The 24,177-nt window shown below is 43.8% G+C and overlaps 1 protein-coding gene across 1 annotated transcript in view; it reads right to left on the bottom strand.

Moving 5' to 3' along the window:
• LOC104936443 (titin) overlaps positions 1-23,057 on the bottom strand; it is a 195,555-nt gene extending 172,498 nt beyond the window's left edge. The window contains exons 1-32 of the mRNA XM_027290741.1: positions 22,823-23,057; positions 16,488-16,591; positions 15,693-15,896; positions 14,096-14,383; positions 13,931-14,013; positions 13,616-13,833; positions 13,460-13,535; positions 13,204-13,359; positions 9,941-10,000; positions 9,298-9,556; positions 8,619-8,685; positions 8,322-8,528; positions 7,931-8,073; positions 7,656-7,804; positions 7,327-7,554; positions 6,962-7,203; positions 6,600-6,832; positions 6,349-6,513; positions 6,078-6,246; positions 4,277-5,970; positions 3,908-4,189; positions 3,541-3,807; positions 3,186-3,458; positions 2,818-3,081; positions 2,474-2,734; positions 2,066-2,326; positions 1,709-1,972; positions 1,357-1,617; positions 1,001-1,261; positions 659-919; positions 424-568; positions 167-335 (exon numbers count right to left, since the gene is read on the bottom strand). Of these exons, the coding sequence (XP_027146542.1) occupies positions 167-335; positions 424-568; positions 659-919; positions 1,001-1,261; positions 1,357-1,617; positions 1,709-1,972; positions 2,066-2,326; positions 2,474-2,734; positions 2,818-3,081; positions 3,186-3,458; positions 3,541-3,807; positions 3,908-4,189; positions 4,277-5,970; positions 6,078-6,246; positions 6,349-6,513; positions 6,600-6,832; positions 6,962-7,203; positions 7,327-7,554; positions 7,656-7,804; positions 7,931-8,073; positions 8,322-8,528; positions 8,619-8,685; positions 9,298-9,556; positions 9,941-10,000; positions 13,204-13,359; positions 13,460-13,535; positions 13,616-13,833; positions 13,931-14,013; positions 14,096-14,383; positions 15,693-15,896; positions 16,488-16,578 (7,701 nt within the window). The 5' untranslated portion in view covers positions 16,579-16,591; positions 22,823-23,057. The remainder of the gene's footprint in view (positions 1-166; positions 336-423; positions 569-658; positions 920-1,000; positions 1,262-1,356; positions 1,618-1,708; positions 1,973-2,065; positions 2,327-2,473; positions 2,735-2,817; positions 3,082-3,185; positions 3,459-3,540; positions 3,808-3,907; positions 4,190-4,276; positions 5,971-6,077; positions 6,247-6,348; positions 6,514-6,599; positions 6,833-6,961; positions 7,204-7,326; positions 7,555-7,655; positions 7,805-7,930; positions 8,074-8,321; positions 8,529-8,618; positions 8,686-9,297; positions 9,557-9,940; positions 10,001-13,203; positions 13,360-13,459; positions 13,536-13,615; positions 13,834-13,930; positions 14,014-14,095; positions 14,384-15,692; positions 15,897-16,487; positions 16,592-22,822) is intronic.
• Positions 23,058-24,177: the final 1,120 nt, after the last annotated feature.

The following is a 24,177-nucleotide window of genomic DNA, read 5'->3' as shown; positions in this document are numbered from 1 at the left end:
ACGGTAGAGGAAGAACTGTGTTTTATGACTGCAATGATAAATTGCTGGTCTTGACAATGGAGTCTGGTTGACTGTAGCGTCCTGATGCTGTGTTTAATGTGACATCTAGTGGTCTCTTTAGTTAGATTTGACTCTAAAACATATTGAACCTGCAGGTGTGTCTCACCGTGATTTCCCGCTCCACAGGTTCGGAGATACGGATGTCTCGACCTTCCACGGTCAGGTGGGCCTTGGAGACGCTTGATCCGGCCACAACAGAATACTCTCCAGCATCAGACATACGAACAGTCTGGACCATCAGACGGTGAACGTACTTCTCTGCTGTCACAATGTACCTGTCAACACAACATGGAAAATGAGTTCGTATGTAACCGTTTCAAAGTGTTGAAAACCAGTTACAGCGATTTAAAGATGAATTAATACCTTTCTTCAGACATGTCCAGCTCTTGACCGTCCTTCATCCACATCACCTGAATGTTTGGCTCAGAAACCTCACATTCAAAAATAGCCTTCTTCTTCTCTGTGATCTTAATGTCTTTGATTTTCTTGGTGAATTCAATCACACGAGCTGAAAACAGAACAAAAAAGAATGCTCAATCACCCCACGTCTCTCACGCTCAGTGAAGTGTCATCTATACAGGCAACATTTCAAAATTACCTTCGACGAACAGGTTAGCAGCGGAGGCAGCAGAGCCGGCCACAAACTGGTACTCTCCTCCGTCACCGAAGTGAACATTTCGGATGGTGAGCGAGTGCGTGAGCTGCCGGCTGCGGACCTGACATCTGTCTGATGACTTGATCTCCACGCCGTTCTTCAGCCATTTGTAGGTGATGCCCTCGTAGTTGACAGTGACCTCGAAGGTGATGGTGTCTCTCTCCTGAGCATTCAGGTCCTTCAGCATGGAGGTGATCAGGACGGCTGGAGAGGAGCGAACAAGTCAGGTGAAATATTCAAACATTCATGTTTTGTCATTAGACAAAATCAACTAAACTGACTTACGGTTAACGGTGAGCGTTGCAGAGACTTTATCGTTCCCGCAGATGAAGGTGTACTCTGCAGAGTCGTTCCTGCTGGTGTTCATGATCTTCAGCTGGTGGAGTTTTCCTTGAACCACGATCCTGAACTTCTCGCTCATCTCAATCTCCACACCATCTTTCAGCCACATGGACGGCACGTTGAAGTGAGAAACTTCACACTCGAACGTGGCCACCTGGGTCTCTGGGACCTCCACATTGTTCATGGGTTTGGTCACTCGCAGAGCTGCAAAAGACAAATCCAACAAATAAGAATAGTCAAAAGAAATGACAAATTATTATATTATACTATATAGTTTACATCATATGTACATTACATACCCTCCACGGTGAGCACAGCGCTGCACTGCAGGTGTCCGACCACAGCGGTGTACTCTCCTGCATTGCTGCTGTCGACGTTCTGCAGGATCAGTTTGTGAGCTTTCCGCTCTGCCAGAATCTTACACTTGTCGCTCGACTTGAGCTCCACCCCTTTAAACATCCACTTGACGGGGATGTCGTCATGTGAAAGGCTCATCTCAAAGGAGGCGGTGGCATCTGACAGCGAGGTCACGTCCTTTATCTTCTTGATGATTTTGATGGCTGCAAAAATACAGTATTAGTACACTGGGTATTCATGGATTATGGGGCATGTTTAGGCCTATACTTGTCACAGTAAATTAGAGATACTCACTCTCTACATTGAGCCTGGCATTGGCAGACAGTTTTCCCAGTTTGAAGGAGTACACGCACTCGTCCTGTGTGTTGCAGTTCTTGACCTTCAGTGTGTGGACCATGCCCTCGGTGATGATCTCATACTTGTCGCTGTTCTGCAGCTCCACACCGTTCTTGATCCACTGGGATCCCTTCACGTCGGGGTGGGTGAGTTCCAGCGTGAACACCGCCTCCTGGGTCTCCGTCACAGTCTGGTTCCTCAGAGTTTTCTTTATCTTCACAGCTACAGATGGAAACAAAGGACTCATGTGGTTAATTAACAGTGTTTTGAGTCAGTCTTTAATTTAAAAGTGAAACCACGTGTTTGTTGGCTTACCCTCCACCCTGAGGTTGGCAGTGGTTTTGGAGTTAGCCACCTGGTAGCTGTACTCTCCAACATCCTGTGGCCTGGTGATGGCGATGATGAGGCGTCTGACGGCTCCCTTCACCTCACTCACCACATTCTCGCTAAAGTCCAAAGGCTGACCCTCCTTCAGCCACTTGCCCTCTGCGTTGGCATTGGCAACTTCACACTCCAGCTCAGCTGTCTGAGACTCCGCCACTGTCACGTCCTGCAAGGGGCGTGTGATGGCTCCACCTGGTGGTAAGCAGAAGGAAGCATTTCATTTTATGGTTCTCGTGCACCAGTGTCACCCTTAAGGTATTGTTCATGGTAGTGGTTCTTAAAAATCAGTTCATTTGAGCACACAACTCAATAATCTCATAGTTTAGAGTTCAGACGTACCAGAGACAGTGAGCTTGGCGCTGGAGGTCTTTTCACCAGCGTGGAACATATACTGGCCTTCCTCGTCCTTCATGGCATCAATGACAGTCAGAGAGTGAGCCTTGCCCTTGGACTCCATCTTGTATTTGGGTCCAGGTTTGAGTTGCTGGTTCCTGAATGTCCAGAATGGGTCAATACCGTCGTGAGAAACTTCAACGTTAAAGGTGACGTTCTGGGACTCTGAGCACACTTTGTCCTCCATGTGCTTCACAATGTGTACCTCTGTAAAAACAACAATATGGTTAGAACACAAAACTGTAATTGGCATCTAAAAAACAGGATCCTGTGGACCAGAGAAGTCTTACTTTCGACAGTAAGGCTGCAGCTGGTGTCAACCTTGCCAACCACCAGTTTGTAGTGTCCTTCGTCAGAGGCGTAGGTCCTGGTGAAGACCAGACGCTGCTTGGCTCCTTTTGCCACTGCCTGGATTCTGTCACTGGGTACCAGCAGTTTGTCGTTGTGGTACCATTTGACTGAGCCAATGTCCTGAGCTGAGATCTTGGCCTCCAGAACAGCCTTGGTGCCTTCGATGGAGGACACATCCTTCAGTGGCACCACAATGTCAATAGCTGCAAGGAAAGACAATAAAATTATGGCAAAGATTTAAGGTTTCAGTGTGTTCTAGTGATCGAGTTGGGTATCACTTAGATCTAATACTAATTCAGACTCTTACTTTGAACACTGAGTTTGCCCGAGGTGGAAATGTCTTGGGCGGGAACCACAAAAGAGTAGGAAGCAGCGTCTTCTCTAGTGACGTTTTCCACCAGCAGCTTGTGAACCAGTTTGTCGATTACAATGTGGACACGGTCCGAGGCAGAAATGGCCTGGCCATTCTTCATCCAGGTTCCCTCAACGTTCTCCTGAGAGAACTTGACCTCCAGCTGAGCAATGTCACCCTCGCACACTGTGAGGTCAGTCAAGGGCTGCATCAGGGTCACTGGGCGCACTAAATATAGAGAAAACAGTTATTATCATCACATCACACTCCATGGCTCGACATAATTTCACTGCCCTGTAAAGTTACTTACATTTCATCTTCAGTGAGGCGCTAGTCCTCAGATCTCCACATACAAAGGTATATTTCCCCTGGTCAACTTTTCTGACATCTTTTACAGACAGGGTGTGTCTTCCTCTGCGAGATGACATGACGTATTTACTGCTGGGAGAAAGTTCCTTGTCTCCGAAGAACCAGCTGCCTTCAGCATCCTCACGTGACAGTTCAACCTCAAACTCTCCAGCGTAGGTCTCTGGCACCTCAATGCTCTCCATGTGTTTGATGAGCTCCAGGGCAGCACCTGGATACAGAACAATATTAAGAACCATTATCTATTACCTTTCCACCCAAACAAGACCAAAGAAAACAGTAGACAGAAAGACTCTGACTGTAAAGATTACCTTCGACATGGAGCCTTGCACTTGTCCTGATGTTCTCATCATCTACAACCACACAAGTGTATTCGGCATCATCCTTGATTTCAATGATCAGCACAGACAGGAAATGGACCTTCCTGTCTGAGTGCATTCTGTATTTGTCTCCGGAAAAGATCTCCATGTTGTTTTTGAGCCATTTCACTTTGACGAAAGGTTCGTTGGTTTCGCACTCAAAGGTCACCATGGTGTCCTTCTCGTTTGCAGTGGCATCCTCCAGGTTTTGGGTAAAGCTGACTGCTGCCTTGGCTGCAACAAGAACAATTATGTGAAACTTTGAAATAAACTAAGATAAGACAATGAGCATGCTACTAGAGAGATTCTGTATAGAATTACCTTGCACAAGCAGGAAGGCGTGGCTTGAAGCCTCTCCAGCGACATTCATGGCTTTAACCATGATGCTAGCAGAGTCTTCTACTGTTACATCTCTGATTACCAGTTCACACACATGATCTTCAGGCCAGTACCAGTAAATACGATCAGATTTTTCCACGAGAATGCCATTTTTGAACCACTGGCACTCAGGTTCTGGTCTGCCGACAACTCTGACTTGGAAACGAACCTCATCCATTGGAGCAACTGTCTTGCTTGTAATGCGCTCCAGGATCTTGGGTGCTTCCATGCTGGGGGAGAGCTGGACCCTCTCTGGTTTGATTGTGGGGATGGTGACTTTGCCCTGTTCCTCCAACAGTTTCCTCTCAGCTTCTTCTTTCTCTTTCAAGTGATGAAGCAGCTCATCCTTAGTCTTCTTTAGTAGATCTTCATAGGAGTCGTCCCTCCTGCGAGACTTGAACTCCACAGCGGAGATGGACTCGTAGAAACCTTCCTCTGTCCTACGCTTGAACTTGCTCTTCAGTTCATCAGTCTCTTCTGAGGTTTTCTCATGCACAATTCTTTGGGTCTTACGCAGCTTAACAACTTCTCTGTCCTGTGGGGTCTCTCCAGGTCGGTCGACCTTTACAACATCAAATCCTGTTCTGCCAGTCTCATGTGCAGCCTCTGCAGCTTTTTCTGGAGCACGGCGCAGAACAGATCTAAAGTCCTCTTTCTGTTGGATCTCCAGCTTCACAGTGTGCTCAGTTGTGCCTAGAGGATTGTCTGCAACAACCCGAACCTCTCCTTGGTCATAGGACTTGATGTCGACAATCTCCAAATAGTAAATACCGTCATAACGGAGTCTGTATCTCTTGCTTTTGCGGATAAGTTGTCCGTTGATGTACCAGTTAACCTTGGGTGCTGGATAACCAGTCACTCTGCAGCGGAATCTTGCAATGTCGCCTTCAAACACTCTGGCTGGTTCAGGCAGCAGAACAATTTCAGGCTTAGTCTTTTCAAATTCTTCATCAGTGGTGACTCCTGCAGGTCCTCCCTCGTGAGCTATCCGCTCAATCTCATCCATCCTGTGTGGCGCCCTCCTGCCTTCAGGAAGCTGTGATTCCTCAACCAGGCCCTTCTCGTCCTTAACGATCAGTGTTGCAGAAGTCTGGTCGACTCCAAACTTGTTTGAGGCTCTGCATGTTATGACGCCACTGTCTCTAGCATAAGCGACTTCATAATCAAGACTGCAGTAGCCAAATTCATTGACCATGCGCAGCCTGTTTGCAGCTGCCAGAGGTTTGCCGTCATGCAGCCATTCCACTACCATGGTGGGGTCGCCAATAGGGGTCAGTCTGCATTCAAAATGAGCTGGACCAAAGCGCTTCATTCTGATAGAGGTCAGCTTCTTCTTGAATTGTGGCTTCTGCTGCTTCTCTTTGTCGTAAAGGTCACCCTCCTCCCACTGCTCTTGACCATATCGCATATGAAGGGGCTCCAACTCAGGGGCTGCGATGTCCTTGGCCTTGTAGGTTCCTCTGGTAATAATGAGCTTCCTCTCAGCTTGAGGAGCACTGAAGTCCACCTCAACATTGACTCTGCAGCGAGTTGTGTCTCTGCCCGCCTTGTTGATGGCTGTAGCAGTGTACCAGGCACTGTCTGAGCCTGCAGGAGATGGAATCTGGAATTTGGCCTCTCCCTTAGTTCCCTCAATCCTGAAAGGCGTAACCATTCAGATATATTGATCAGGACAGAACTAAACTAATCCAAAGTTTTAAATACCTGTGTCAAAAGTAAATCATTCACAGCTTAAGATACATACTTGATATGTGGGTGCTTCTGTGGGGTAATGATGTCGCTGTTTTTCAGCCAGACGATGTCAGGCAGGGGGTTTCCAATGGCTTTGACAGCCAACTCAACCAGAGTGCCCTGCTTCACAGTGATGTTCCTCAGCTTCTCAACAAACTGAGGACGAGCCAGGCTTTCTCTAGCTGTGGATGGTGAAATAGAATACAGAAGAACTCAGCATTTAATAACATGATGATGTTTTGAAGCTGCAAGAGTTTCCTGGGCTGTGTCTGACTGAGACTTACCATCCACAGTAAGAGTTACAGAAACAGATGTCCGTCCAGCTCTGTTCTGAGCGACGACTGTCCACTCTCCAGAGTCTTGTGGCATGGCTGGGACAATAATCAAGGACTGGGTACCATCCTCTTTAATCACTATCTTGTGGGTGTAGTCATTGACCACTTGTTGTCCTTGGAAAAGGAGAATAAAATTGTTTTAAAAGTGGCCAAAGGAACATAAAAAGGCACGTTTGTAGAATCTATCTTGTTTCTCTTACCATTATGGAACCAGTATGTTTCAGGCATGGGTCTGCCAACAACCTTTAAGTCAAATCTGGCAGTTTGCCCCTCAGAGCATTTAATTGAGGAAGGCTTCATGACAAATACAGGTTTGTAGAGTCTTTCCAGCTGAGCCTCGTCTGTGTCGTCAAGCCTTCGTGCAGGAGAACGTCCCGGAGAACGACTGGAAGAACGGCCAGGGGAGCGGCTCAGGGAACGAGGAGATGTGGATCTGAGAAACGAGTCAGGTTCATCACTTGATCCATCTTAACCAGAACTGCTTCAACTTTTTCTGCACTGGATGTTTTTGACTTAGCTAGTGTCAGTGTGAAAGCTCCTATTGGAGCACATTAGACCTTACCTGATTCTCTGCATTGCTGGCTGTGGTGTGTATCTCTGAGGTGTCACAGCTCCGGATGGCTCAATGTAGAGCTTTCCAGAGCTGACAGCATTTCCCTTCATGTTTGCTGCAAAGGCAGTATACACGCCCTCATCCTCTGGCAGCACCACAGGCAGGCGAAGGCTGGCTCGTCCATCTTGCAGAACCTCCATCTGGTAACGGCCACCAGCCCTGATGCGCTGGCCGTCTTTGTACCAAGCAATCTGGCAAAAGAGAGATTTTACACCAATTTAACTTCTCAGTACCAGGTCCTACAAAGGCTTTAAGCATTCTTTAGTGCAAGTTTCTTTATATTCATAATTTATTCATGAGACTAAGGTAAGTACCTTTGGCAGTGGCTGTCCACCCATCTTGCAGTGGAAAGTGACGCCCATTCCCTCCATGATCCTGTAGTTTTTGACCGGTGTTTCAAAGGCCGGCTGCACTGCCTCCTGTTCTGCAATCGTCACCATCAGCTCTCCGTCCTCCGTCACCAGCTCTCTGTAGGTAATCCTCATGATACGGAGCTCAATCTCCTGGATGATCCTCTCTTCAAAGGCGGAAATGAGAAATTCCTGCAAAGAAAGTTTGTAATGTTCAGCAACAAGAACTAGGGACTATGGATTCTTCTATATAATATTGGTATGAGAACTCTGGGTGTTTAGAAAGAAAGTACCGTTTCTGAGACAAAGCTCATGGGGGTTGTCACCCTCCTCTGTTCCAGCTCGTACTGACTCACAACCACAGAGGGCTCCTGAATCACCGTCGTCGTCACTTCAGTTTTATATGTCACGTCAAACTGCTTCATATAAGCTTCATATGCCTCTGCAAACAGACGCAGAAATAATGTGAGATACTGGTCCAACAAAGCTTCCCGTGATGCATTCAAATTCAAATAGTTTTGTAAATAGAAATATGCCTTTCTAAAGAGAAACAAAAGGAAACTGGTACCTTCTTCCAGCAGGCTGGCGGAGGCTGAGGCTTCTCCGTGTTGATTCTTGACAAAGATAGAGTATTCTCCAGCATCATCAGCAAAGGTCATAGAGATCTCCAATTTGCACTCTCCAGTCTCCTTCTTGTAGGCCACTTTATATCTGATGGCAAAAATACAAAACAGTTGTTATCTGATGTGATAACAGCAAAAATATGACCTCACAACACCAGAGATGTTAGCCTGACCATTTCATTACCCCTCAATTATCCAAAACAGACTCACTATAACCCTGAAGCTAACGGAACTTAACTTGATTCGCTTATTTCTGTCAAAAATGTATAAAATATGAGGTCAGGTTTAGATTTTGTAATAGCAGCAATAATAATCAGACGTGGTTGTGATTTGTACCTGTATCCGGTGGTGAGTGGCACACCGCTCTTCTTCCAGATGATGTGAGGTCTGGGGTTTCCTCCGACCTGGCATACGAAGACGACGCTTCCTCCCTCCACCAGCTTCTGAGCGTCTGGTTTCTTGATGAAGAAGGGGGCAGCCGCCTCTCCTGTAGTCACCTCCGCCACCATCATCTCCCTCTGTTCCCTCATCTCGACGGAAACACTGACGGGAAACAACAGCTCGATCAAACACCGCGACTGCAGAACTCACGCGTAATATTACAGTGGCTGATGTCAGACTTTCCAAACTCACGTTTTCTCTTGAGCAAGTCCAATCTCAGTGACAGTCGTCTCCTCTCGGCTCTCGATTTCTTCTGACACTACAAGAAAGTTGAATGAGTTGATTTTCCACCATCCAGATATTAGTTTTATTTTATTTCTTAAAAAAACAACTTAGATCTGTGACGTACATTAACACCTCTCATCTCTACTGAGCTGCAGTAGCAACAAACAGACAAACCTGAACCCAAAGTTATTTGACTAAATTCTGAAAATCAGCTGAATCACGTGTTTGAGTGGTGCGTGTACGTGTTGCAGAAAAAGGGTTTTTATTCACATAAACTGTGATGAAAACATTTTTTGATATATTTTTTTTATGTCCATAAAAAGAAAAGAAAAGAAAACTGACTTTTGTCAGTTGTCCCAGCTGAAAGCAGCATATTCGTAATGTTAGCTAACGTAATGTATTCTGGGACCAAACGAAGCTACAGTTGAAAAGAAGCAGCATTTATAAAAAGGTATGCTAACGTTAACGGACTGTGAGCTGCATGTCTTTCGTGTCCGCGATCTTTGAGCGTTTTAGCTGCTTGTCAGAAGTAAAACACAAATCAAACCTTCACAACAAAAGTAATGAACCAAACTTTGTTTAACTTTAACAAGCAGTTTCTCTTGTTTTACGTGTCTTTATTTTGGTGAGTACAGCTCTTCCTTACCTTTGACGAGCAGGTAGCACGAGGTGCTGATGGTTCCCGCCTCACTGGTGGCGGTGCAGGTGAAGCGGCCGCTGTCTTCAGCGAACGCCTCGCGGATCACCAGCCGGGCGTATCCGCTCGTGTAGCTGATCTGGAAGTCGATGGAGTGCTCGATCTGGTAGTCCTCTCTGAACCACATGATGCCGGGAGCGGGGTGGCCGCTGATCTGACACTCCAGAGTCACAGACTCACCCTCCGTCACCGTCACGTTCTTCAGGCCCTGAACAGTAAAGAAAAGAGACACCAAAGGTTTTAATGTGACTCTTTAGTAATGTCAGGATGAAAATAATGCTGCACTGGTAACCAGCTCTGAAGGGATCAGGTCAGGGCTGCAGCTAATTAACATCATTTATTATTCTGCCGATTATCTTCTCCACTGTTTGATTGTTTGGTCTTTATAATGTCAGAAAATAACAAAATATCCCAAATTTTCAGTGAGAAAGCTTAATGTGACGTCTTCAAATTGTTTGTTATGTCCAATCAGCACAGAGATATTAAGTTGTCCACTTGAGGCTGGCTCCAAAAGTGAGTCAGTCCCCATAAGTCTCCATGTTAAAAAACTTCTTGTGTTGGCTCTGAATACACAGACAGGACGTGGACTCACAGCGATGAGCGTTGGGGGGACGACGGGCTCCTGAGCTCTCGTTGGCACTGCAGCCGCCTCCTGAGGAAGAAACAAGGACACAAGTCAAACACAGAAAAACTACGAGGAGTCTGTCAGCGCTCGGTTTCTGTGAGGGTGAAGGGGTGAAGCCGGTTATGACAGATAGAAACCCTGCAGAGAGGACAGAAGGATGGAGGTCAACAGGTCAAGTCTTCATGAGGCGTGTGATTGGCTGCTGCGTTACGGTGTGAAGGGAGGCACGCAGGTGACAGTCCACACGGGGTTAAAATGAAGGAAGGTGACGGGGGGTCGGACCAACCTGAGGTTCCCAGTCCTCAAACTCCTCCTCACTCACTACGTAAGCTCCGCCCGGCTGTAACTCAAACTGACTCTGATATCTGACGTCTTTGAACGGCGGTGGGAGGGGCTCCGGCGTCACTCGCACCTCCACCGCCGCCGCTCTGCGAGCCGGACTAGGAGACTTGACGGGCTTGATGATCTTCCTGGCAGCGTGCGGGGATCGCAACTCTTTCTGCAAAGTGGCGATGGCAGAGCCAGCGATGGACACCTGCCCGGGCCAATGAGAAGAGCGTTAACCAAAGCAAACCTCCACAGTCACAGCTGAGGATTAGTGACGATGAGGAGGAGCAGAGTGACGTCATTGATGAAGGCTACACTGAGGTGAAGTCTCTGTCATGGATCCCACAGGGCCTTTACATCCTTGAAAGTTTTTTAATTTGAAGGGAAAGGAAATCAAGGCCTTGAAAGGCGAGAAACTGAAGTTTCTTTTGACATTTATCTTACTTGGTAAACAGGCTTCACTCTGCTAGTTTTTATAAAGTTACCTGGATCTGTGTCCTTGAATTTAAGGACATTTGGCCTAGAAAGTCCTTGAACTTTATGTTTCAGAAGGTGTGGGAATCCTGTTCCAAACAGCACCTCTTTCTCATGAATTCATATTTTATTCATTCAGTTTAATGAAGCCATCTTTAATTCTAAATCATTTATTCTGTTTTTTTGGACTAAAAGTAAAAAAAAATTCACCTAAAAATGTTTTTTTTATTTTTTATTATAACATTTCTAAACAAAATCCAGAGCGCCTGACCTCAGTGTCTTTAATCATCTTTAAGAAACAAAGCAGAGGAGGTTAGCACAGCATGACAACACCCTGGAGAGGTTTACCGTCAGTACAGATCTGATGACTGACAGCATGACGCACACAGCCTGTGGATGATCGGTTCAAGCGTCAAAGAAGAAACTTATTCTAAGCTTGTATAAAAACCTTGGAGTCCCTCAGATGTAGCTGAAGGGACGATGTGACGACTTGTTATCCACAAAAACTTAATTTAGGGGAAATGATGATGACCAAATTTGCTAAAACTAGAAATTTGTAGCATGTGTAGAAGAAGAACATGGTGAAAGATTTGTGGTTTTGTTGGACTGCTGTAAAGTGATCGGAGTATTCTCTATCGTCTCTAGACATGTCAGGGTGGAGACACATCGGCTGGCCATCACGCCCTCTGGTTTACCCATGAAACACCTGAGCTGCTGTGGAATCATTGAAACTTGAAGAGCTGGAGAGATCGTGTCTTCACTCAGAGAACCGTGGTTACAATGTAACTGCACGATCAGCCGTGATGCTGTGGAAACCTCCAGAGAGAAAGAGTGATGTCACATTTTTAGGATGGGCGAGGTGAATCACATCACATGACGACACAGTGGAAGTCTGCTGTTAAGATGTGCTTGTGTGTTAAAGATGGAATGGAGGGTTTCGGTGGATGACGGCGGGCCTGCAGATCTTCTTCTTACCTCGTGGCTCGCTTCGTGTTTTGGAACAGAAACTTTAGAAACTGTGAAATGTGGAACTGGGGACGGAGCGACACCAGAGTCCACGTGGGAGATTTCTGTTGTTCTCTGAATCTGGAGTGACCAACAGAGTTTTTATTGAGCGGTTAAGAAGACTGGACTCTTTTTGTCAGACATGATATCGAACATGAATTCAAACTCCTCCGACCTGTGAGACCTGGACTCTGTGCTGCTGCTCTGAGGTCAGGGCTGCAGCAGCTTGCGGCTCAGCGGGCAGCGTTTTACTTTCAACAACAACGACATGTTTCTCTGCAGTCGGATCTCTGACCGGCTGCCTTATCTCCACCTCTACAGCCTCCTCCTCTTCGCCCTCCCCGTGCGCGGGCAGACGGACGCGAGCGAGGTCAACGGCGGCCATCACTGTGGCCACCGCCCCGGCTTTTTTACCTCCCTCAGCCTGGAGACACAAACAAGTAGCACACAGATCTCAGGACATCCATCACGGGAATGTCGGGACGAAGATACTCCACAACCCCAAAGACTGAAAAAATACTTTGATTAAGAAGAAGAGAAGAAGAATATTCAACGTGAAGTCATGCAGCGTGCAACATCTGAAAGAAACATGCAAAGAGACGATGAACTCCATCTGGAGATAATTCTTCATCTGTTAGGCTCAAAACATCTCATGCATTAAAGACAAATTGGAAGGACAGATACATGCAATAGATGTAGACAGTCCCCTGCTGACTTTGGCCACATGTTGTTATCCTGCCCTCTACTATCGGACTTCTGGGCTGCAACTTTTGGAACAGTTAGTAAAGTAACAGGTCAAACTGTGGAGCCCGAGCCCCTCACATGAAACATCTTTACATTTTCCACCTTACTTGCTGGAAGCATCATTCTTCTAAAATGGTCTCACTCCTGCCCTCCGACTCACAGTTAATAGAAGTATTTAGTTACTTTTGACTGCTGAGCAATAACACGTGTAATCTGTTTACAAGGTGTAAGGTTCTATAAAGTGGCTAAATCAAATATCAACAGCTGTGTCTGTGAGGTGGTGTCACATCAGGAGGTTGGAGTGGGGGTGGAGGTGGAGAAAAGATAAATGAGGTGACAGCAGTGACAGGTGGAGCAGCAGGTGGAGTGATGGTAGCAGACTGTGGCGGGTCTACCTGCTCCTCTTCGGACCCGGCGGCCTCGAGCAGCCTCCGGCTACGAGCCTGATCCACGGCCGCCACCACGGTAGCCACGGCAACGCTCTTATCGTCCTGGGAAACATGCTCGTCCTGACGCATCCACAGTACACAACACATCAACACACGAGGCACGTTCCACTTCACAACGTTCACAGTTAGTTTACCGCAGGTCTGCACTGCTGACTCTCATTGTGCTTAAATGAGCCTGAATAATCTGGACGCTACATGCAGGTTCACGTTAAACATCTCCACCATCCTCACCTCTCTGGTGGCGGTGACCTGCTGCTCCCAGTGCTTCTCCATATGAAGCTGGGTGGAGCTACTCACACTGCTCATGCTGCTCACAGTGGTGTAGCTGGCTTCAGCATGGTAGTCTCCCTGCTTCCAGGGTGGCAGGACCTCTGCAGAGGCCGAGATCTGTAAGAAGAAGGAAACGTGATGACGGCGGTGACAGGAAGTCTTTAAGAACTATGGTGTGGAGGAGGTTGGAATTTGTCTTTAACCTGGATGTTCTCACCTGTTTCCTGGTCATGAGGGGAGACCTGACTGGTCTGATGGGAGAGATGGACACTCTGGCGGAGGGGGAAACGGATCTGCAGAGGACAGGACACAGTTCATACTGATCCATGTGTTCTAAGACAGTTTTCACAGATTCCCTCAGAAACGGTCGTACCTGACAGGTGTGGGCGTCGGCCCTTTAACGTGTCTGACAGGTGAAGGCGACTGCTGGCGTCCTCCCGTCACCTTGGAAACAAAGGATGGTGGGGACTTGGAGGTCGGCTTTGGGGGAACCCGCGGAGGAGTTTTGTGGGCCATCATCTGCTGAGCCATCATTCCTCCTTCTACTTGCATCTCCATCATGGTGGTGGTTTGGAAACTGGACTCCATCTTCTGAGCGGGAAAAATGACAGAACTCGTTATTGATTTGATGTGTTCAGGTTTTAATGGAAAGAAGAACGATGGAAGTTGTTTTGTAAGAAGGTCTCACCCTCTGCACTCTGGTCTGTGCACCCGCCATCTGGGACGTGGACACAATAGTCTTGGTTTTCTTGACAGGTACAGCTTCCTCACCTGCAGCAGAAACACACCTGCAGGTTTAGGTTTACTGTCCACCAATTTAACACGATTCACATGTTAAATCTGTGTCTCTTACCCTGAACCAGCAGTTCAGCGGTGGAGGTAGCACGTCCGCTGCTATTGGTAGCGGTCACAGAATACGTCCCAGAATCCTCTGGGAAGGCCTCAGCGATCAGCAGACTGTACAGGTCTCCCTCTTGCAGGATCCTGAAGTCGGCTGAGCTCTGGATCTCGGCTCCCTCTCTGTAGAACTTCACCGCAGGTGTTGGGATTCCTGTCACTCGGACATCCAGCCTCACCTGGCTGCCCTGTCTCACTGTCGAGCTCTGCAGTCTCTGAAGGAAGTTTGGAGGCGCCGTCTCCACTGCAGAGACAGGAAATAATTAGATGACGCGTTCACTAAAAACCTGAGATGATCTAATCAAAGAATCTAGCTTGAGAGCAGTTTACAGTTCATCCCATAAAATCTAAATCAAGTCGTGCCCAGATTAATGTGTACACATGGCAGATCTAAGGTTAAGTTGATGGATCTTGGACTTGAGGAGAGAAGAGTTTGAAGTAGTTTGGGCAATCTTTATAGACAGAAATCAGGGATGATGATCAATGGGATTTTATCAAATTAAAATCCAGTATCTAAACTGTGTCAAATCCAAATTCCTGAACCCAAAATGTGACCTATGTGAGTAATAACAGGCTAAAATAACTCCATATCAAACCACAAACAGGCTAAATTATCATTTCTGTATAAATGATGAGCTTTCAAGTCTATAAAGTAACAATAATCCTGTAGAAACTTCAGGCCTAATGGATAATAAAACAGTTTTACAACAAAGAAAGAAATACAATATATTTTTGCTTTAAATGTTAATTATGAATCTTAAAAGCTATATTCCTAGCAACAAACATATATTTAATATAAGAATATATGAATAAGAAGTAAAGTTAAAAACAGACTGAGGAGGAAAAAGCGTCTGGGTTGAAGTAGAATCAGAGACATATAAAAGTGTCATCTGCGTAAAAACAGACATTAAAGTTATTTTTAGGGTCATTTTCATTATTGATTAATCTGATGATCACTTCCTCAGTTAATAGTTTAGTCAGTAAAATGTGACGTCTGTGTGACACAGACGGTCCATAACTCATCATCTGAAACTTCTCACATTCATACGATTAATCCATCATCTAAACTGCGGCTCACTCTGTGTAATTAGCTGATGTCAATATTTTTAATGTGCATTTAAATGTTATGAGTTTTGTAACTGAAGACTCCGACATGAGATCCTGACTGGTTCATGTTGTTAATCACTTAATAAACTTGGGATTCCTCTTAAGGAAAGTTATGCTGCAACAGCTGCATCTATATCGGTTTTATCACTGGATTAAGTAACAGGCCGAGCCCCTCTGCTGAGAGCCGGTTAAATTTAGACTCACTGACAGACAATCGCTGTTTTCAGACACAACTTTGACCTATTTAAGTGTCATTAGGAGTGTTCTTCTTTCTGGTAACACTCTATAATACTATACGAATACTTAGTCTCTTTGTTGTATGTGTCTCTGTAGCCGTTTAATTGACTTCCTTGAACACTCGAGCCCCTGGGCTTGTATCTGGTCGGCCTGTGCAGGGTCCTTCCTTCCTTCCATGAGTAAAAGTGACCCACAATGGGAGGTCTCACCTGTAACGAGGAGTTCAGCGGTGCTCGTGGCTTGTCCAGCGCCATTGGTGGCTCTGACGGAAAATCTTCCGCTGTGTGCGGCGGTCACAGCGGGGATTCTCAGAACAGCGCGGCCGTCGCTGAACGAGATCTGAACGCCGGGCAGAGCGGCGGCGGAAAGAACCTGGCCATCACGGAACCAGCTCACCTCAGGAACTGGAGAACCTGGAGAGGAGAGAACAAGCTACTGTCAGAGAACCTAAAGGTCTTTGATTACAGAGCAGTTAAAGGAGTTAAAGGACATGTTGAGCCTAGAAAGACAAAGACTGGAGTAAATACATCATCTAGGTGGGATTCAAACCCAGGGCAGCTACAGTGAGAGCCTTTGTACACGGGGCAGATGCTCTACCAACTGAGCTAATCGACACCCCACAACTTCTGAAAACATCTTGAACTCTCTGCAGCTGAACATGACAGCTAACAGGTCAGCGGTCCATCCTGTCGTCAGCTGGGTTCAGTTGACAGTGTTGGGCAAAGCTCAAATATGACTCAGGAGTTCATGCTAGCTGGATGATGCTACAATAACACTACACTGAACCCAGTCTTTGTGCTAAGCTAGGCTAAACACATCTTACAGGACAACATTAAAGAATCAGTGTTAGAATCAAATGGACTACAACATTAAAGAATCAGTGTTAGAATCAAATGGACTAGAACATTATCAACTTTATTTTGTGGCTCATCACTCAACAGTGTTACTAAAACTCAGTGCGTTGCATTCTCAGTGACGTCAGCCTGATTCTGAAGCTTCCTTACCACTAACTTGAGCCTCGAACGTCGCGGCACTACCCTCAAGTGCCACGACGCTCTGCAGCGGCTGTGTGAATGTCGGCGCCTGTGTTGACATGTTGGTCGGCACCCTGCGGACAATGAAACAAACAGAAACACATAAAAACTGGAGCCAAGAACAAAACAAACACATTGACTTTTCTATTTCCACTCCATGTTCTACCTTTCACTGTCATCCTGCTCGTTGGAGGTTGTATTTTGGTGTTTTTTGTCCATAGAGACGAGACAAGATTTAATGTACAAGATTATTGAAGACTTTTTGATGCCAATTAAACTGACTGAAAGGAAACAATTCTGGAATTATTCAACTAACAAATTTATATAACTTGAAACTGACAACTGGTCCATGACTGGTCTCTTTTCTCCAGAGAAGAGCAGCTGCTCTGAACAAAGCAACCAACCAACTTTTTTTTAATTTTTTATAAAAGGTCACACTGCCAGTTTTTCACATTGAAACATCCAACAAACAGTCGCAGACTTCTGGAAACTGTAACGAACATGGAGCGTCAGTTAGCACCAAATATCTGACAAACAGATCCAGGTTTAGCATTTCACTCATGGACAGTTTGAACCAAAGGATCAGCAGAACCACTCACTCTTCTTTGTTAAAACCAATTGCCTACATTACCCACAATGCAAGTCAACTACCAACAGTTGGTGTAATTTATCAGACTTCACAGAGTCCATCAAAGGCTTAATACAACCTTTTTTCCCATATACTACGATGTAGAAAAGTTCAACTACATCAAACTTCTGCCAGTTTGAAACTTTGAAGACAAAGTTCTTGTACTGCTGCTTGTTTCAACATTTCACAAAATGCCTCAGTTTGATTGGCAACACTGTAATATCTAAAAATCCAACACATCAGTCGTGTCCAGGACTTATTTCCATCTTTGTCTCAACTGTTCAAGAAGAACATGAGCCTTCAGAATAACAACGATAATGGTTTTCTTCTGTTCAAACACCGTAAATGGAAAAAATATATTTCATTCAAACTACAAAGTGTCACACAGAGGTTCAAGTTCAATCCCCTTCAGTTTAGTTTCCTTTAAAGCAAGTACGTAACGCTTTACGGCACTAAGTCACACAGCAGCAACTATTTCACTGATTCTGGTGAAACTGGATCATATTTTATGGAGGAAATGTTTTCTGGTTTTCCCTCTGATGTCCTCCGGCTGCTCCGCCTCAACTCTCTGTGATTTACAGAGTTTATGATGGACAGTGAAGTAAACTGCTGACAGCTGTAGCTGCTGTTAGCTCATGTTAGCTCAGTCTGTTAGCTGCTGTTAGCTCATGTTAGCTCAGTCTGTTAGCCGGCCTGTGAGCTCAGAGCACCAGGTGAGTGTTAGTGTTTGTACCACAGGAGTTTTGGATCACCGGGAAGAAGAAGAAGAAGAAGAAGAAGAAGAAGAGGTTTACAGGGTTACGCTGAGAGGGAGCGAAGCTAGTGTCGTGCCAGAATAGGAGCTGGGGTACTTTTCCACCATAAAAAGTTTCCAAACACCACAGGATGTTTGGCACTGTTCTTTAATGTATATCATATTAATATTTACATATTTAAATTTCAAAAGACACACAACGTGTTTAAAACATGAACGCTGAAACCGAGGTCCGGCGGTGACAGTTGACCTGCTGACAGCGGGACTCTGGGAGGAGGCTGCAGCAGCTCAGTTCGTCAGTTTGATCCCCTCTGGTTTATTTTTAGGAGCTCTGTCCCTGGAGGTGGTCCAGGCTCCACGGGGTCTGGCTGATAAACCACCAGGCTGATCCACCACAGAGCTCACGGCAGATTAAAACACCTGTTTAACCCCGTGGGGGACCTGGACTTAGGTTTCAACTCAGTTCAGTTTCAGGTCGACTCCAACAGTTTGATTTAGATTTGAAAACAGTTCTTGTGTGTCCATATTTTTACTGTTTGTTTACAGTACAACATTATTGTGATATTATATGGAAGATGACATTTTGTTAAAGCGTAGAGCCAAAACTTAAAAAAGGAAACAGGATCCATTTCTGTTTTTTTAGTTTTGCACTGGAAATAACAAAAACTGATCCAGCGTTGTTTTATTTAGGTTTTGTAGTTCATATTTCAGTTTTTACTAAAAACAGATTAAGATTCAGGAAACAGAATGAAACCAAAAACACTGTTTTAGTGTAAAGGAACAACACAACAAGGACCAATGAGGTCAAACCAGGTTTGAATGTTAAAAACTGTTTCTGTGTCGATGTTTAATAATTTATCAATGATTTAAATGATTAGTTATTTAAGTAATAAATCGACCAGTCGTGAAGAAACATGAAAACAACCCAACGTCTGTCACAGGGTTCATTGACCTACCCTGCTGGACCCTTCTGGCTTTGATTGGTCCAGGTTGGCTCCACTTGTCTCAGGTTGTCCCATTTCTGGCACTGTTTGTCTCGTTGGCCTGGCTTTGGCTCAGATTAGATTTAAATGCCCCTGGTCAACATGTTTCAACATTTCTTTAAAGAACTGCAGCTTTACTTTGATTCTGTTGCTGTATGACAGTTTATCAACTTTATCTTTTGATTGAATGTAAGAAATGCTACAGTTTGTAATTGTATTTGGTAATTTCCTGCTTGGTTCTGATTGGTCCTGGTTGCTTCCTGCTTGGTTCTGATTGGCCCTGCTCATTTCCTGCTTGGCTCTGATTGGCCCTGCTCATTTCCTGCTTGGCTCTGATTGGCCCTGCTCATTTCCTGTTTGGTTCTGATTGTCTGAAGCCCAGCTAACAGCTAACAGCTAACAGCTAACAGCTAACAGCTGACAGCTGTTGACACAGTGAGCAGACTCACACTCTGTTATTAAAGGTTGTAAAACACGTGTGAACATCCTGAACCAGCTGAGCATCTCAAAGTTTGTTTCTGTTTTTAATGTTTATTATCAGACAGTTTTTATATTAAAATCATTTTTTAACACGTTTTAAAATGTCAGACTTCTTTTTTTTTCTTTGACTTCTCTGATATAAAAAAAAGATTTTTAAACATTTCAGTGTGAATTTGTTTTCAGCTTCGGAGCATCGTGTTGAGCATTTTATATTTTCAGGCCCAAACATGGAGAAAAGTCTGAGTACAAAGATCGAATGATGATCAAAACAATTGTTAGTTTCAGGGAATCATCAGGACATCGAGTTTGATTTATCATGACATCACAAGCTCATCATGATCATGATCATCATCAACAAAACCAACTTTGGTCTTTAGCTTTCATTCACACACTGATCACTATGATTCATTTGTGCTGAGCATTTTGGCACAAAATGAATATCTCAGATAAACGTTACATAAACGTAATTCATTATTATTGACATTGATATTCATAATGATAATGACTGGATTGTATCCTGTATATATGAACCTATTAGATGAACAGTTTAAAAGATTTTACATCTTACTGTTTGGTAAATGTTTTTTTCCCCAGTTTATACTGTGGAAATATAAGTTTGTGAATCTGATGTAATTTTACCCCTTGAAAAACCTTAACTTATCTCAGTCACTTAATTTACTCCTTAATGAACCCCATCAAACAAAGCTTTAATTAACATAAATCTAAACTCCTTCAAGTTAAGAACACCTTAAACAGGTTTGTCAAATATGTTACATTGATGATTAAGTTAAGAGAAACTTCATGTAGCTCTAAAATCTATTTACTTTGTTCCATAATTCTGTTTTCAGATTCAACCCCTTAAAGTTCTTTTCATGAACGTTGATGTTGATTTGAATCTTTTAATTTGAAGTGTTTGTTGTTTTCAAGTAAACTGAAAATTCATTTATGAGATTTTAACCCAAAAAACAACTAAACTAACAACTAAACTAACACCTAAACCAACAACTAAACTAACTAAACCAACAACGAAACCAACAACTAACTAAACCAACAACTAAACAAACTAAACAAACTAAACCAACAACTAAACCAACAAAACCATCAACTAAACCAACAACTAACTAACTAAACTAACAACGAAACCAACAACTAACTAAACCAACAACTAAACCAACTAAACCAACAACTAACTAAACCAACAACTAAACCAACAACTAACCAAACCAACACCTAAACCAACAACTAAACCAACAACGAAACCAACAACTAACTAAACCAACAACTAAACCAACAACTAACTAAACCAACAACTAAACCACCAACTAAACCAACTAAACCAACAACTAAACCAACTAAAGCAACTAAACCAGCAACTAAACCACCAACTAAACCAACAACTAAACCAACTAAACCAACAACTAAACCAACTAAAGCAACTAAACCATCAAATAAACCAACAACTAAACAAACTAAACCATCAACTAAACCAACAACCAGCCAACCAAATACATGTGATGCTTCATCAAAGTCAAACACGAGAACGTTTCAGAGATTTTAAAGTTGTTTCCTCATCCGAGTTCTTTAAGTAGAAATCAACTGTTTGAAGCCTCGCTGTATGTTGACTATAAGACTGTATGTTGACTGTATGTTGACTGTATGTTGACTATAAGACTGTATGTTGACTGTACATTGACTGTATGTTGACTATAAGACTGTATGTTGACTGTATGTTGACTGTATGTTCACTGTATGTTCACTGTATGTTCACAGTACATTGACTGTATGTTCACTGTATGTTGACTGTATGTTGCCTGTATGTTGACTGTATGTTCACTGTATGTTCACTGTATGTTGACTGTATGTTGACTGTATGTTCACTGTATGTTCACAGTATGTTGCCTGTATGTTGACTGTATGTTCACTGTACATTGACTGTATGTTGACTGTATGTTGACTGTATGTTCACTGTACATTGACAGTATGTTCACTGTACATTGACAGTATGTTCACTGTATGTTCACTGTATGTTCACTGTACATTGACTGTATGTTGACTGTATGTTCACAGTATGTTCACTGTATGTTGCCTGTATGTTGACTGTATGTTGACTGTATGTTCACAGTACATTAGCAGTCTGTGGAGAAATGAATCAGGTTGGTGCAACAGTGAAATCCGGTCTGTGTGAAGACCTGAACCCGGCACAGTCCAGATCTCGTTACAGCTAAACTTAATCTGATGACTCGACTGCATGTTAATGAGGTGACTGTAACACTGCCAGCTGCTGATCGAGTTATTAAAAAATGAATCAGACATCAGAGTACTCAAGTACTTTGAGTACTTTATACTCCACTACAAATACTTCTGTACCACGTTCGTCTGACAGTCAGTTCATTAAATCTGACGTCATGTAAGTTAACTAATAATCTGATGATAAACACAAACAGTAAAGAACTTTCATACTTTAATTATTTACTTTGTTTTTATTTATTTTTCATTTTTCAGACTTGAGAGTATTTTTGATATTCAAACTTTTACTTCAGAAAATCACAAATTTCTTGTTGTTGTATTTTGTCAAACGGCTTTATCGACTCCTGTCAGTTAAATGTTCTAACAGGTCGGTCATCTTCTGCGTGTTGTTACAAACTAGAGGATAAAAAACTGCATTTATCGATGCCGTCCTCTTCTTTCTTCTTCTCTGCAGTGTGTTTTCTTTAAATTCTTCCAAACACTTAAACATGTTAACTATAACAATAATATCACAAACACGTTCATCAGTATGTTCATTTTAATACACATTCACAATGTACTTCATTCAAACCATCAGAATATTCACATTCAAACCTCGTGTCGTCTGTTTTTAATCAAAGCATCCATCGGATGTTCACACAGATTTCAAAATCAAATCAAATCTGCAGGATGAAACTTTGTTCTGACTTTAAGAACTAAAAATAATGAACTTTAACGACAGACAGGCCAACAGCTGTTCACGCCCCTCCAAAATAAAAGCCTCAATGATGAGTCCTGCTGTCAGTCAGACACTTCCTCCCCACAGAGGCCTGTGTAATGTCATGAGGGGGGTTTATCTAACACAGGACCCCAAACCTCTAAAAATAACACCAACCCCTCCCCACACCTTTGATTTGATTGACAGCCACCATGTGGCACATAGCTGGAGGAGCAACTGATAGCCCTGCTGCTGATTCCCTTAAAAAGCCATCAGCCGCCCAGCTGAGAGTCCAGTCTGATGCTATCAGGGGCTATTCTGGGACGTCCCATTATAACCTTCAACATGGAAAAGCAGCAAAAAGCTTCAATATGTCAGCATCACTCTCTGAAAAGTGACTCCAAACATGAGTGGAGTCTGGCAGGAAGGGTTAGAGGACAAACGTCTGGGTGTTAAAGTGTGAATCCATCAGTCAGCTGCTGCTCGTCAATCACACAACTTTAAAAAGACACTTACTTGTCTGCACAAGGATGCCCGGGGATGCCCGGAGGGCTGACTTCAGAAAATCAAAAATCTCTTTATCCAGAAAATTTAGTCAGAAAATCCGAAAGGAGAACAAGCTGAGCCTCGAAAGGAACCCCACAGAAAAAAACAAAACTACAGGCCGTCAGCGCCGTGTAGTTTTGTTTTTCCTCCTGACAGCAGTCCCTCCAGCCGAGGCGTCCAGGCCGGGAACGCTGATCTGCTCAGAGGAGCCAGCAGGGCAGCGGGGGGCTTTATACCTCTGTGACATCACGCAGGACCAGACGTGCCATTGGTCAGCCCCCCGGCTCGGTTCTCTCTGCAGGGAATCATGGGAGCACAGGGGAGCCATTTTATGCAACTTGTCACACCTGTCAGTCAGAGACAGACAGACTTACTCCAAAGTTTGAAGAAATAAAAGGTCCAAACACAATTCATAAAACTATGGATGAAGCAAGCAGTTATTTTTACTATCAGTCAGAAACTTCAATTTGTGGAACTTTAATTTGTTTTTCTAAGAACTGACAAAAAAAACTTCAAACAGAAACGTGTAAACTCAAAAAGTTAGGCTGCACAAACTTCAGTCGTTTGAACAGAAATCTGAGTTCCTTAAACTTTGCATAAATAGTTGGAGTGACACAAAATATTTGCAGCAACTTTATATTTCAAGTGAAATCAACTAGTTTTTCAAGACATTTCAAGTTCAGGTTCACGTACAGACGTGAATTCTAGTGAAGACGCTGAGTAAAACCAACGAACGAACAAAGTCAGCCAGGTGACTGTTTTAGGCTTTCAGTATCTCAGATAAACATAGAAACAGAATTCATTATTATTATTATGAGCAATAATGATGATGAAATAATGTATTTGTAAAATACGGAAGCGAAACGTTGTTAAAACACAAAACATATTTTTTAACCGTAGTAAGACAACGAGCTACAACCTGACGTTCATCACAACGAGCTACAACCTAATGTTCATCACAACGAGCCATCCTCGGAGCCACACCAACAACATTATTGTTTACGTGCAGCCGGCTATGAATTCTGGTCTCTAGCAGAAAATCCTGATGGAGAACATCCGGCCGTCAGTTCGTGACCTCAAGGTTAAACGCTTTTTACACAGGGCCACTGCATTTTATATTTACTTGGGCTATCTTTGTCTAATATTTAAATTTGTTTGATGATCTGAAACATTTAAGTGTGATTAAAAAAGTAAGAATCAGGAAGGGGCCAAACACTTTTTCACACAACTGTATAATAAATTCTGTGTTTAACAGTTTCTGGTCTTTTATGTTTTACTTTCTTAAGTAACTCTTAAACATTAAAGGTTAAAACTCTTTCATGTGT

This window comes from Larimichthys crocea, chromosome XVIII (assembly GCF_000972845.2).
Source record: "Larimichthys crocea isolate SSNF chromosome XVIII, L_crocea_2.0, whole genome shotgun sequence".
NCBI lineage: Eukaryota > Metazoa > Chordata > Actinopteri > Sciaenidae > Larimichthys > Larimichthys crocea.
This window is presented reverse-complemented; position numbering and strand designations above follow the sequence as displayed.